This window comes from Fusarium keratoplasticum, chromosome 13, assembly GCF_025433545.1.
Source record: "Fusarium keratoplasticum isolate Fu6.1 chromosome 13, whole genome shotgun sequence".
Lineage (NCBI taxonomy): Eukaryota > Fungi > Ascomycota > Sordariomycetes > Hypocreales > Nectriaceae > Fusarium > Fusarium keratoplasticum.
In genome coordinates, this window is record NC_070541.1 from 892,681 (window position 1) to 906,735 (window position 14,055).

Consider the following 14,055-nt stretch of genomic DNA (forward strand, 5'->3'; position numbering starts at 1 on the left):
TCATGACAAGGTCCGTTTTCTAGAGCCAACGTACCACTTAGTCATGTCAGCTCGAAGAAATCTCCTGGCAAAACTGCCTTAGCGAACGCGCATATTGTCACGAGTAGACCGAGATAGTACGATGGCTCGTGCGAAGATCATTAGAAGGGCCGAGCTGGAGGTCTCGACTAACCTGGGAGTCGGGAGAAATAGGGACGAAGGAAAAATGCCGATATGCCAGTAATCCTTCCACATATAACTGCTATCATCCAGCAGTCTGTTTAACTGTTTATTTCGAGCATATACCACCCACTCAGTCTCATTTATCTGACTGAAGTTGCTTCATTGAACCATCGCATCGACCGACATACTCTTTCGCTACCACGGTTGCGTCAAAGCCAACGCAATGAAGCCTGCCACCTTAGACAAGGACGCACATCTGCGTCAGGCCGCGGCTTCTGCTATTCCACGAAGTTCCGTGGACACAGACCACTGGTGGAGGTACAAGAACCTGCGCACGTTGAACCTGCTCCTGTTTTTCCCCATGCTGTCGATCTTCACCCTTGGGTAGGTGGCAATCCCAGCACGTCTTTGCTGAAGAAAACGGCTAAATAAGTAAAAAGCTTCGACGGTTCTCTAATGAACGGTCTTCAGGCTGTTGAGAGATGGCGAGAATACTTTGGTGAACCCAAGGGAGCGACTCTCGGCCTCTTCAACTGTGCCTACCCCATTGGCGGTCTTGTTGCTGTGCCGTTCATATCAACAATCAGCGATCGTTTTGGCCGAAAATGGGGAATAGCATCCGGAGCCATCACCTGTTGCGTTGGTGCCGCCCTCCAAGGAGGAGCCCAGAGCCTCGCCATGTTCGTTGTCGCCCGAGGCATCATTGGCGGCGGATCTGTGCTGATTCAAGCTGCCGGCTCGCCTCTCATCACTGAAATTGCACACCCAAACCATCGAACGACAGCTACTGCCCTGTTTCATACCTCGTATGCGTTAGGTTCGATTGTGGCGGCCTGGACCACGTTTGGGACCTTCAGGATAGACTCGACCGCGTCTTGGCGCATCCCATCCGCCCTGCAGGGTCTTCCGTCGGTGATTCAGCTCTTGGGTCTTTGGTTTGTCCCCGAGAGCCCGCGTTGGATGGTTTCAGCTGGCCGTGAGGAGGACGCTCTTAAGATGCTAGCCAAGTACCACGCCGAAGGAGACGAGAACGACGCCCTTGTGCAGTTCGAATTCAACGAGATCCGAACTGCCTTGTCTTTAGACCAGGAGACGGGGCAGGGAAACTTTATCCAGAACTACTTGGAGTTTCTACGCACTCCTGGAAACCGTCTGCGTCTCTTTATCCTCACATTCTGCGCTTGTTTGGCACAGATGAGTGGGAACGCCTTCATCAGTTACTATCTCGCACCTATCTTGACAGCCGCCGGTCTGACAACCAGCCTCCAGCAGACGCTGATTAACGCCACCTCACAGATGCTGTCCTGGTTCTCCTCGGTTTTTTTCGCTACTCTGCCACAAAAGTTTGGTCGAAGGATTCTCTTCCTGAGTGCTCTTGTCTGCGTTTTTTGCTGTCTGGTCGCCATCACCGCAGGAAGTGCCATGTTTGCAATTGACCCTCTCAATAAGTCTGCCGGTTACGCAGTGGTTGCCTTTATTTACCTATTCTCACCTGCCTATAACCTCGGTCTAGGCCCTAACCTGGGCCTCTACGTCACCGAAATCCTGCCGTATAACCTGCGACTCCGAGGTATGGCAGTGTTCCAGTTCTGGAATTTGGTCTTCATTACCTTCTCAACACTAGTTATCCCGATCGGGTTGGATAAGATGGCGTGGAAGTTCTATATCATCTTTGTGGGCTGGGTTTTCGTTGAGTGGGTGGTCGTGTGGTTCGTGTACCCGGAGACCAAGGGACCTTCCCTTGAGGAGATTGCCATCATCTTTGACGGACCCAAGAGCATCAAAGACCTGGAGATGGACGAGGGTCGGAAGAGTGATGCTGTTGGGTCCGCTGAACATCAGAATTAAGAAAAGCCGTCAAGCTTGGGAGTGGCAACGTTTGGCTTATGCGATTACTATCTGGTACAAACGCGCCATTAATAAAATCCCTTGCGGCAGAGCCAGTCATACTGATACTCCTGGGTATTTTCAGGGACAGTGCCATATTCTCGTTCTCAAGAAGGACATAATCCTCAGCCCATATTATGTTCTTTGTTATTGCGCCTTACGGAGGCCTAATAGTTGTTTTATATAAGGATATTAGATTCATTATTTATTAAGGTAAAGAATTAGGTAAAGAAGAATGTATAAAGGTGATTTTAATATTAGTTCTTATATTAAAAAGAATTAAATATAATAGTTTAATTATATAAAATTTATAGTTCTCCTATGAAGTTATCTTAGTTTATTCGTTATTTATAATAAGGCTTAATAACCTAAATTAAATAAAAGATAAAATTAAAAATTAAAAATATAAATAATTAATACTTAATACTTTAAGCTACTATATAGCTTTTTTTTAACTTACTAAAACTTCTATAATAGCTTGTATTATTAGTAATATATAAGCCTTTACTAAACCCAAAGGATTTATAATTACCAAAAGTTTAACCATATAACTAGAAACAAGGCGCGCCACATAGTTAGTAGCCGTGGCACAATCTTCCCTTTTTAGCAATAATAGGTGGGCTCGGCCACACCGGTCCATCACCCATGGACTCCACCGCATTACAATCTCTGCCCCCGGAGTTACCCTCGTAGAAGGGCCGAATGGGACGGCAGTCATACACTTGCGTATAACAGGAATGCCAACGATCCCACTCCCAATGAATACATCATCGCCCATGCCTCTGGAGATCTTTTCAGTTCAGACATATGAATGTGTTGGGCGGCTTGCGAGTAGCCGACACTGATCATATTCCATCCCACTGGTGGCAAGAGGAGGGAACTGCTGAAATAATGAAAATGGGTCTTGATGCTAACTAGGTTTAGATTGTGATGTCTGCCGGTTAGTGGACTGATGACTCCAGGAGGGCCATGCCCGTCGATCTCTCGCCCCTCTGAATCTAATTCTGGGGAAGTGATACGAGACCGGGCGTCTGGAGCGGACGTTGTGGGCCAGATCTCGGCGTCGCCTGACATGGGTTCAGCTCGCGCCCTTGGTGTCATGCATCAAACTCGAGTGAACGGTTGGCATCCGACCAACGTTGGCAGGCGCTAATTCTACAAGAGGTAGTCTTCATTTAACTCCGGATCTTGTCGGGGGCATGGTGGCTGCGTCAAAGCGTAGCCACAATGCGGGCGGTACACTGTTGCTGATCTGTGACTGAGTCAGGGTTAAGCGTTAGGGGCGGAAGTGATTCCGCATGAAGGAGCACTCCAACAGATAAAGTGATGAGCGGCTTGTGACGCGAGCCTTAATGGGATCCGACCATAGGTGCCCACCCACGTTGTGATGATCAACTCTAGATCTCGCGCGTAATAGTTCGATACGACTCAATTTTTACTGATGGAAGTCCTCAATTACACCAAATCTCAAGGTAGGACCTGTTTGTACGTGAAGATGAAGTTTGTTGGCTGAACTGCTGGCTCTAGGCAAGAGTGTCGAGGAGCCTCGGGTAGTCCTGTTACAACTCAGTGACTCGACCGATCCCAACTTATTGTACGCAACCACCGAGGTCTCCGGCAAAATCACGAGCCGATCCTCGGAGCCTTCAACCATACACTTGCGGCCGTCTTGCAACTTCTCGAGCTTCCTACAGCTGGATGCTGACTACCTGCCCCAGGACGACGATTTGTTCGCAGGTGAAGCTGCGTTACACGGCCATGGGAGTGGTGAGAATCGCAACGCCTGCCCACAACACATGTCAGGAAGTTCATACACAGTAGAATTTCGCCCTGGGCTAGATATTCTCTTCCTCAGTTGCGATACGGTTGCAAGCATGACGAAAGAGCTGCGAAGATGGTACGGTGGCCAGATTGCCAACATCCAACACGTACTGGTTCAGGACTGTGGGCTGTGGCATAACCTAGATCATGCATTGGAAGTCCTGGAGCCGCTTTCTCAAGTCCGAGTTGTTTATGTGTGGTTGGAGAGTTGCCGGTTTCTCCCAGGGGAGAGGATCAGGAACAGGAAGGACTATAGTAGGGCAACGGCGGAGCTACAGGAAAGAGATCAGCGCCTGCTTCAGGGGAAGGACCTGGTCATTCATTATATTGATCTTGATGGAAACGTGTACGGCAGTTTCTACATTTGACGAACCGGAACGCACTCGTTCTCCACAGGTATACCTAGATTTCCGTGACAGCATGTAGAAGGAACGGTTGTTAAATATAATGATCCAGCCGGGCATCATTGCCTGTAAATGAAGAATGAATTTCCTTTGCTTCTAAAACATCATGGGAAAGCTATCAACAACTCTGCAAAGATGTTGACACTGAGATAGAAAAGGAGTTGTGGACTTGTTGATGCGGCAGACATATAGCAACTCCCACGACGCCAAGTGCCTAATCTAACTGGATACGCGTCTGCCTTCTGTCGGCCGTGATCCTGGTGGAACACTTGCCGATGCCATCATGTGATTTGCGGCGGAAGTCAATACTATTATAGCTTCGATGGCAGCTGACTGTTCCCATAGCTTTGAGTTGCCATTTAATTTGCAACACGATTGGGATATGGCATGACCCTACGTGCCTTAACCATATCAGGCTACATTATGGTGACTTAATGGGAATGAGATCACGCAATGAAAGAAGATGATGAAGTAGGGGAAGTTTGACTTTAGATGCCGCTCCCGGAAGGGCAACAGCTATGCCCCCCACACAGCCGGCCGTTTTGATCTCGATCGGCCCGTTGTTGAAATGAGGGGGGAATGAAGGCACCCTGTGGCCATAGCTCTAACATCGGGGAGAAGCGGAGTGACCAACAGGCCATGGGGGCAAACAGGCACGGTAAGTTACCCACCCACCCCCTAAGTGTGGATGGATACGGGCACTTCCTTGGATAAATTGCGCTAGCATTCATGGCCTCTCCCTCACAGGCGGCAAAGGACCGGACCGTTTAACGGGAACGAGTCAATACAATACGTACCTATGCTCCTCCCACCATTGTTTTCCCCGGGGGGCAATACGCAACGGCCTCGATCTTGCCACCGATCATAGCCCCCTGTCAACTTTTGGTTGAATCGTACGGGAAAGGCAAGTAAAGGGCCCTCAACCTGCCAAGGTCATTCACTGCACACCCGTGGTGGAGAAGCAGGCCACCCACTCTTCAGCATCGCAGGCCGCTGTGGCCTAACACAGGTGATAACATTGGCTGAGAAGATGTCATGCGGTCTTGTCAGTCTTTAGCATTGATGACTACCAGGGGCTTGCGTATTGATCACGAGACCGGCATCCATTTGTGGGCAAGGCTTGGGAGGGATCTGTTGGGCTCGGCCGGAGGGCCATAATTCCAAACGCACATGCGTAAGAGGTTCACTCTATTCCTGCTTCGCTCCAGCCTGGCCAATTCCATCCATATCTTGTCCGGCCGAATATACCAGCTTTGCGATGCACGGTTTGTTGTGTGAATTTCCTATTGCGAATTCTAACAACCGCTTGTCAATTCTCTCATGTGGTTGGTGATTGTCGTGCTGAATTGCCCAGACCTAGATACCTCGACTGTCTCGGAGAGTTCATCGAGAATCACAGCAAAATTGAGCCCATGCTGAGGATTATCCCTATTATCTGATGCCACTGTCTGAAAGGAGGAACACAGGAACGAAGAACGATTTGGGCTACCTGCAAAGCTTTCTGTTATCGCACAGTGAGGGAGCTCAGCCGGCAGCGGCCCGGAACTCACTATTCGCAACGCTGAGTTGCAGCGGCAGGTGAAGCACTGGAGGGAGGGGGGAAGAAGTGCATCAAAAGAGTGGATTGGTCTAAAGCATAATGTAGCTGATGACTTGTAATGCTACTATACTCATGTAGAAGTAAAGCCCTATGCAGTGTGCGCGCGACGATTCTTGGCCGTTCAATCAACCACTTGGTCGCGATAGCTGCTCGTTTTAACCGTCAAATTCCACAAACGAACAATAAAATTGTTTTAGTTTCAAAAGGGCCCCACATGGTTGCGGCGCAGAGTCCAGTTCTCATCTCTGCGTGGGCGGCAGTAGTGTCCGTCGGGTATCCTGGATGTGGATGAAGTTCCGCCGAGAGATTGTTTGGGATAGAGACCTTGAGGTTCCAACAATCTTCACCAGGAAGTGCTCCACGGTTTTCGGTTGGACTTTTGGCAGGCCCCTATCGATTGCGGTTGCGTCAGCATGGCCTGCTACGAAAGTAGACGAATGCAAGGCGAAGAAGCTCACCACACACATCACTGCCCCTGATTTGATAAAAATCCATGTTAGCTTAGCCATGAAGAGTCTGTGGCCTGGGGGATCGACGAACCAGTATTCCTGGCGAACAACCACAGGCGCACCCCTTTTCTTGGTGCGAATATATGCAGAACACCAAGCCTTCACAAGGAAATAGTAATGTTCACATCCATGTTCTTTCTGCACAAGATGCAGGAGTCAGCATATGAAATTACTCGAAAACTTCTACGTACATAGATGTATGTGCACATGGTCGCGACACGGCACTCTCTCGAGATGCTGGCAGTGGCATTCGAGTAGGAGAAAGCGTTGCGGATGGAAACCCGGGAAAGACTGCGATTTACCATATTTGATTCAGCCCCAAACAACAGCAAAGCAAACTCCCAACCGTCATGCGTTGCCCTGTGTTCAAATAGGCAGGCCACGAGCAGCTATTGTTCTAGCACCTAGATCGATTTCTCCTGTCGCAAGCTGGCATATCGCGTTGACTGACTTGGGCTCAGCACACCATCGACTAGCGGTGTTGGAACATGCAGAGCCGGTAAGATCGCCTTTGCCCCATCGAAGTGGTGTCATGTCCTTCGTGGCTGGTCTATCAGAATCTGAGTGTCGCCGACCCCTATTGCTGGTGTGGTCGTGTCACCCTTGTCCTGGTTGTTGTGTCTACTTTGCCACCGCCGATGATGATGATGATCACTAGCCGCCTCTCCCCAATCTTGACTCTGCATTTGCTTGGCAACCCTTGCGTTGGTGGTTTCTGCTCATGCAAACGCGATGCTAGGCTCCTCGGGCCATTCACCCCCTGCTTCGAGGCTTAGTTCATGGGACCAGACCATGGACCGACCCGGCCTCATCCGAAACTAAACTAATCCTTCCTTGCGGGCGCTGTGGTCTGGACCGGCTTCCCCGGCATGGCGCTACTTCCGCTGAGTGGAATCGTCTAGCTCAGTTACGGTGTTAATGATGATAGATTTTGATACTCTCATGTATTGATAAGTGTGCCTTTTGTTATTGTGGCTGGTGGCCTCTCCTTATTCTTACGGCGTTGCTTTGGCATTGATCCTCCCCGTGCCTCCCTGTGCTATGAGCTGCATCCGCTCGTCCCCTATGAATCCCCACGACAGGCCCTGTGCTATGAGCTGCATCCGCTCGTCCCCTATGAATCCCCACGACAGGCGACAACAGTTGTGTACCTGGCCCGGCTGTGGTAAGAATGTCAAGGATCTCACCTCACATCTCCTGACCCATCAGTGTCAGCGTCCGTTCAAATGCCCTGTACGATGGTGTGAATATGCTTCAAAAGGATTTGCGCGCAAATACGACAAAACCCGGCACGCCTTGTCACACTGGAAGGCCGTCACAAGATGCAAGTTCTGTCCTGAATCTTTACTGGGCTTGGATGTCAATTTCTTCGGTTTGAGCGAGCTCAAATCCCACTTGAAGAACGTCCATGCAGCAGAAGCAACCGACACAAGGCCGTCAAGAGCGCCTGGGAACTGCGACCACCGTGGCTCTATCACCTGCAGTGCCTGCCAGCAAGCTTTCATCCACGTCCAGACGTTTTACTCCCACTTGGACGATTGTGTCCTCGAAGCCCTGGAGCGAGACGATCCGATCGACGACATCAATACGCGAAACCTAGCACCGGTTGGAAACGATGAAGACGTTCTTCAAACATTGGCACGGCACGGATTGTCCTGCCTCCCAGGGCCTGTCCCCCCCAGCGATACGACTTGCGGAACTAGTTTGTGCCAGGGGCATTTATCACTGACCGACAATGACGTGGAGGGCGCGTCGGCCCCCGACTGTTTCCCTCACGAACCAGACGAAGACGGCGCAATGGTGTCCAAGGGCACCAGGGCCAAGAGCAACAAGACTAAGCGCAGGAACCGCACCCGCTATCCGCCATCATGGGGCTTCAATATGGACGAAACGACAGTGAGAAGAAGGAGACTGGTCATGATTGATGGGACCGAGCGACTGCATATTGAAGACATGGTACTCTCGAGGGAAAACGAGGTCCACGTTGAGTTGTCCGAGGGTAACTCATATGTTACAGACCTGGACCTACGAACCCTGAGCCGCGTTACAGAAGTTGAACTCATGATAGAAGTAGGAATGACAGGTGCAGTGGGAGATAACGCTCATGTACTCGGACAGCTTGAGCCTGAGGAGTCACCATGGGTTAATGGTGATGGGTACGATTAGTCTACGATACAGGCCGTGTCCTCTACCTAGATGGCTTGTGTCCGCTTCGCCGGCATACTCTGGTCAGAAGCTGAAGAGGAGGGGAAGTATTTGGATCCTGTAGGAGGGATAACCAACTCCCTTTTGGACAAAGCATCAATCCAACGTCACGACCACGCCGTCGAGCAGAATTTGTGTCAGTGACCCTTTCCTCGTGCAATAACAAACAACCAGTCTCCAACTAGGCGTGGGCTGTTGTTGCTCATACCACTGTGGGGGAACGAGGGGGTCAAGTGACAAGATGTGATGGCCCTTTCAAGGCTTGTCTGTTCTCGAGCCGGCTCCAGCTGAGCCCAGGATAACGCAAGCAGGGGGGTTCCAACGCCATTCCTTCATCAACGAATAGGTGCCAAGGCCTACGAGAACCGCCACACGAGGTGTGCACGAACACCAACAGGAAAACTGCTGTTGCTTCTGCTTCAGTCACACCCTTGTGCTTATCTCTCAGGCCCGCGGGGGACAAAAAACAAGGGAATGTCGGACACCTTTCATCTTCACTTTTAGGCGTGACCCATTCCCTTGCTTTTAGTCCCCCACTGGACAGGGAGGGCCACACTATGGGGCATCCCAAGCACCTAAACTAACCGAACCTGTTCTGGTCTTCTGTCGATGACTGGCGCTGCCAAAAACTGCCCGGTTTGTCATCATCAGTATTTCCACCCTGCCCTGGACCTTGTCCATGAGTCAAACATGGCAAAGGCACCACGCGCTGGCGGGCGCACAAAGAAGTAAGAAAGAACCGGCATCTTGGCAAAAATGGCATCTTGGATCTTTCAGCGCTGATCAATTGTGGATAACTACAGGATCGAGAACGTCGATCGGTTGTACCAAATGTGGTGGGGTTGATCGGAGACGGTCCGTCCCCCCGAAACATTCGTCGTTCGTCACACCCATAGTTCTCGTGCAGAAGCCCTTCTATTCAGCGGAGAAGGATGTTAATGGAAATAAGGTGACAATGGCTTTCCATGTCACGCCGCCTCTGGCCAGAGGCTATGAGACCACATAGTCCGTCACCATTCATGTTTAATGTCTAGATGACCCGGAATCTCACATTCTGCCTCTCCTGTTTATTTAATTATTCCCTGATTAACGCCTTGCACATGAAATGGAATGGGGTTGGTGTGTAATGTGGGACTTGGCTGGACTGTTCCAAGTTTCGTCTCCATCCATCACCGAATTCGAGTCCCGGCCTTGGCCGACGCTATTGGCAGAGTCAACGGTCTCAGCTGAGCGGGGGCTCTTAACAATCGAGCTAGAGGTTGGTGGGTTGCTTCCCCATGTGGCCCGACATCGTCCCTCCTAAACAGTGACTGCTTTCCTGGATCTGGATCACTTGGCGATTTGAACGGAATCGACCTGAGATGAGCACCCCTGCAGCCCCCTATATCAAGGTGCGAAAAGTAAGTTTCCCGCCTCGCGTTTTCTCGTAGAAATGTCCGTCACCTTCTTCCCCTCTCCCGCTATACGCAATTGCTCGCCAAGCCATGAAATCGCCACACAACCGTTGCCAACCTACTTGCCACGGTTTCGTTCGAAGCGCCAGAGATGCTTTGCTAGTGTTGGAAGCTTGCCTTCAGGGGCATCTCTTGCACGCTCCAAGAGGATTGTTTGCTGAAGAAGCTCGGCAGGCTGTTCAAAGTGGTGCTATTTTCGTCTACGAGCTTGGGAGCTCCGGAGTCAGACACTGGGATGATTTTCGCCTTTGGGGCCAAGAGACCCAGCTTGGAGACTTCCGCATCCAGGCTGAGCGGATCAATGGCCCTGACTTTGAATCTACTGGCTCTGAATATGGGGCCGATGGGGCTGGCTTGACGAAGCAGTCCATCATTTTGCAGTGGAACCAAACCCAACACCACATCGTCTCATACTTCTCCTGGAATGACATGATATGTCCCAGACGGCTAGGGCCCACTGGTTCTGCCACGTTGAATCACCTCAACGTTCGTCAAGGGCTTCTTCAGCAGCAAGAGCACCTTCACCACCCAATTGGGTTTGACCCCTTTGTCCACTCGACTGCTCAACACAAATTGAATAGAGGAAGTGAAACAGCATCACCCGACGCACGACTTAAAGACGCTGTGGCCATGTGGGAACATCTTTTGCACGAGTTTCACCGGCTTGGCTGGCGGATGGTTGATGAGCAACCAAGATATCTGGACACTTCTATCCGTGAAGCAGCTACAGCGCTCATTCGCATGGAGAATGATAAAGAGAGCTCTGATTCTAGTTAGATAAACATATTAATCTGTACATGTTCACTTCGGTCTCGATCTAATGCGTAAAGGTGCGACTCGATTGTCGTCCCTCTTCGAGCTAGGCACGCCCCCTCATCACTGGTTCCTGCCTATTTCCATCAGGAGTATATTTAGGTTTCGTGTATTCTCTCTTAAAATCCTCTCCCTTCCAGACATGGCCATTTGAAGTACTTGGGGGTTGATGATGGTGATTGTAGAGCGTGTTGATAACAAACCACGGCTGGGCGGGGAAACTGCCGTGGCAACAAAACACTCGCGATCCGTCATCAAGTAACACACTAAGCTGGATCAGGAAGAGTCACTGTTCTTATGAGCAGCCTAACGGAAATAACACGGCTATGTAGAGTCACATGGAGAAAGCTCTCTTTAGCTAGCACATCAAACCCTGTGACCTACCTAATAAGAGATGCTGCTGCACGCACCTTCTTAGTGTTTGAGGGGCCCTCTCAAGTGGATGTTAAGCCTTGGGTATCTGCCTATTGTTATCCGTGCTCTACGGGCTCGCTGGGGAGCTGTAAACAAAGAACAAATGTGTTATTTATTATAGTTGGAGCCCGGCCCTAGATGGGTTAACTGAGCCAGAAGATCGTAAACAAAGAACGCTCTTCGCCGCAGCTTATCTATTACAAACATAGCTTCGTCTCTATATGGGAATTGTCAGACTCTTGAGTGATGAGTGAAAAGGATATCCCCCCTGGTCTCTACATTTTTGCGAAATCGTCACCGTAAAACACATACCAGGTTGTGTACGAAGCTCCTGGAATCTATGCCACACTCAATCTTTCGACGCCCTTCCACCCCTTTCGGGTGGTTGGAAGTGGCATCAACATCTCCGGCGATGAACGCATCCCAAAACTCATGTGAATCAACTCCAGTTGAGTTGCGTTTGTTGACCTGGAGGAGGTAGCTTTAGGCGGATACTCTGAATTGGATGACTCTGGAACTTTGGCGATATTCCACCCCAGGGACGAGATGTATTTTGATGAAGTCGGCAATTCACCTAGGGACGTGCTCATCGCCGATAAAGAACCAATTTCTCGACAACGTCCCCATGACCGCCAGTCCATCATGTATTGGTGTTTTTTTTGGTCGACCACACCCCCATGCAGCTATTTCTCCTTGACAGGAGGCATCCAGGGCCGGAAAATGATTTCTATTCTCAATTTTAATGACGCCCTCAAGAGGACGTATCGGCTGCAATGTCAAAGAACATACTGATACACACATGACAGCATTAAAACCCAATGCTGGACACCACCATAGAATGGCTTCTACATCCCTCCCAGCTTCCAAGTGTGGCTGGACACGAAAGAACAGACATTGTTTTGCTGCGGCACGTGAGGAAGACAGTGATGACGACGACCGTGATAGATTACCTTTATTCAAGGTTTGGAAATATCCAAGTCACTGGCATCGCATGCCACTCTAGACGACGAAGCGACGAGAAGATTCCTGAGAGTTAAGAGAGTGTTGATATCATCAAGAACTATCTTCTGACTGTATTATAGCGGAATTCGTTTGAGGGAACGTCACCAGATTCACAACAAAAGCAAGGCAGAAAGTGTTCTCGGCTATATGAGTCAGAACTAGAGTTTATTATTCCCCGTGCAAAGGTTAACAGCTTTTACTTTCAAATATGTTTAGGAACAGACTCCATGGACCTAATCATTAATGCCGTACATGGTATTGGGTTTATTGGAAACGTAATGATTTGATTAGGAATGTTTTGTTTTGCTGCAGTCATGGCCAAGGGGAAACGTCAAACCGTCGACAACAACAGGCATAAAGAGAGGATTCAAGCCCCCTCCGTTTTCGTGTTATCCTTCTCTTCTTCAACTTCTCTCTCTTGTCGTTTCGAACCACTTCAGCCAACATTATCGGATTATTGCTTGCGATTTATCACTCTGGCGTTTACGTTCATTCTCCTTCTCAAACTCTGGAGCATTCACATCACTTCACATTCTTCCATCTTTGAGCAACTGTATCGAACTCTTGCTTACGCTTTTGATTCTTTTGGATATCGCGTCCCTTCATATTCTTCTTTCAAGAACCTCGGAGCATCGCCTTCTTCATCCTGCCGCAATGTCTTCACTCAGCATTTTGGACAGCCAGATGTCACACCTCTCCATGTCCGACGATGACATGGACGATTGTTCCTCCCAATGTTCTTACTATTCCCTCACCGACCTCGAGGACGACGAATGGATGCTTCGCATCCCTGCTTCCGAGGTCCGAAGACAAGCGAAATTGGTGCCCGATGTCCCTTCACCTGGAGCCAAGTATCCGCACGACTTCCTCAACAAAGAAGGGTTTCCGCTTGACGTGTCTGGGCCGATGGTGGAATACCCTCTGTGCCTGAATGGCCGTTATGTCTTTGGTGACCCTGGCCCGGCACGGCTCATCGTCAACCCATCTCGGCCTAATAGCCTTGATGTGGTTTATCATCGAAACCGCGACGACAGAGGCTTCTTTCAAGCTAAGTATCGCCCTAAGGGATATCGGAGAAAGGCCATAGGCAATATCACACCTATGTTTGCCACACCCCCATCACCAACCCTCGGCTACGGCTTGGGACTAGCATATCCGACCTCACCAATGTATCAGGGTGTTTGTGGCACTGAATTGTACAACCCATACTTTCCATAGCCGCAGGTCTTGAACGACATGCTGTATCAGCAGTACGCTTCTCAAGACTACTCCAATTCCTGGACAAGTTCTTACTTCTATGCCACGGCGATGGCTCCCATGTTGGCATACACACCCACACCCTCACCCACACCTGGCATTTGACCCATGGGGTTTAATGATAGCCAGTACCGATACTTTACAATCGCATGAGCGATATCTTGTTAGCACACGGAGTCTTCTTGTTCAATATTTGTTTAGCGCCAGGGGCGAGCCTTTGGAGTTTGGACATCAACTCAACGTCTAATCACACGAGTGTTGCGGAGAATGCATTGATATACGACGCAAGTCGAGAAGGCCTGCAGTTTGCAGTGTATGTTGGTTTTCTCAATCTCATATCTTGTTTGCAGCATTCTCGAAGTCATCAAACACCGCAATGTGTAGAGAATGAATTCCACCATGCGTTGTCGATGCCTTCATCGTCTCTGGCTTGGAGTACCTTGGCCACTCCCTTCGCCTGCGGCCTTATGCATAGAATGCACTCTAGCTAGCCAGCTTACCGCGGTGGTGTGCGGTGCCAACTGTCT

The 14,055-nt window shown here is 49.9% G+C and overlaps 3 protein-coding genes across 3 annotated transcripts; all 3 read left to right on the forward strand.

The window, feature by feature from the left end:
* Positions 1–385: 385 nt before the first annotated feature.
* Positions 386–2,010, forward strand: NCS57_01462300 (General substrate transporter; the record flags this gene model as incomplete). The annotated part of the gene is made up of 2 exons (XM_053064220.1): positions 386–546; positions 603–2,010. The coding sequence occupies 2 exons, from the start codon at positions 386–388 to the stop codon at positions 2,008–2,010; spliced, it is 1,569 nt and encodes a 522-aa protein (XP_052906503.1).
* A 1,480-nt stretch (positions 2,011–3,490) lies between these two features.
* NCS57_01462400 (uncharacterized protein) lies at positions 3,491–3,870 on the forward strand (the record flags this gene model as incomplete). Its single annotated transcript, XM_053064221.1, has 3 exons — positions 3,491–3,521; positions 3,577–3,643; positions 3,768–3,870. 3 exons carry the CDS (start codon positions 3,491–3,493, stop codon positions 3,868–3,870), a joined length of 201 nt encoding a protein of 66 aa, XP_052906504.1.
* Positions 3,871–12,925: 9,055 nt separating this feature from the next.
* Positions 12,926–13,489, forward strand: NCS57_01462500 (uncharacterized protein; the record flags this gene model as incomplete). The annotated part of the gene is made up of 1 exon (XM_053064222.1): positions 12,926–13,489. The coding sequence occupies one exon, from the start codon at positions 12,926–12,928 to the stop codon at positions 13,487–13,489; it is 564 nt and encodes a 187-aa protein (XP_052906505.1).
* Between the last annotated feature and the right edge of the window lie 566 nt (positions 13,490–14,055).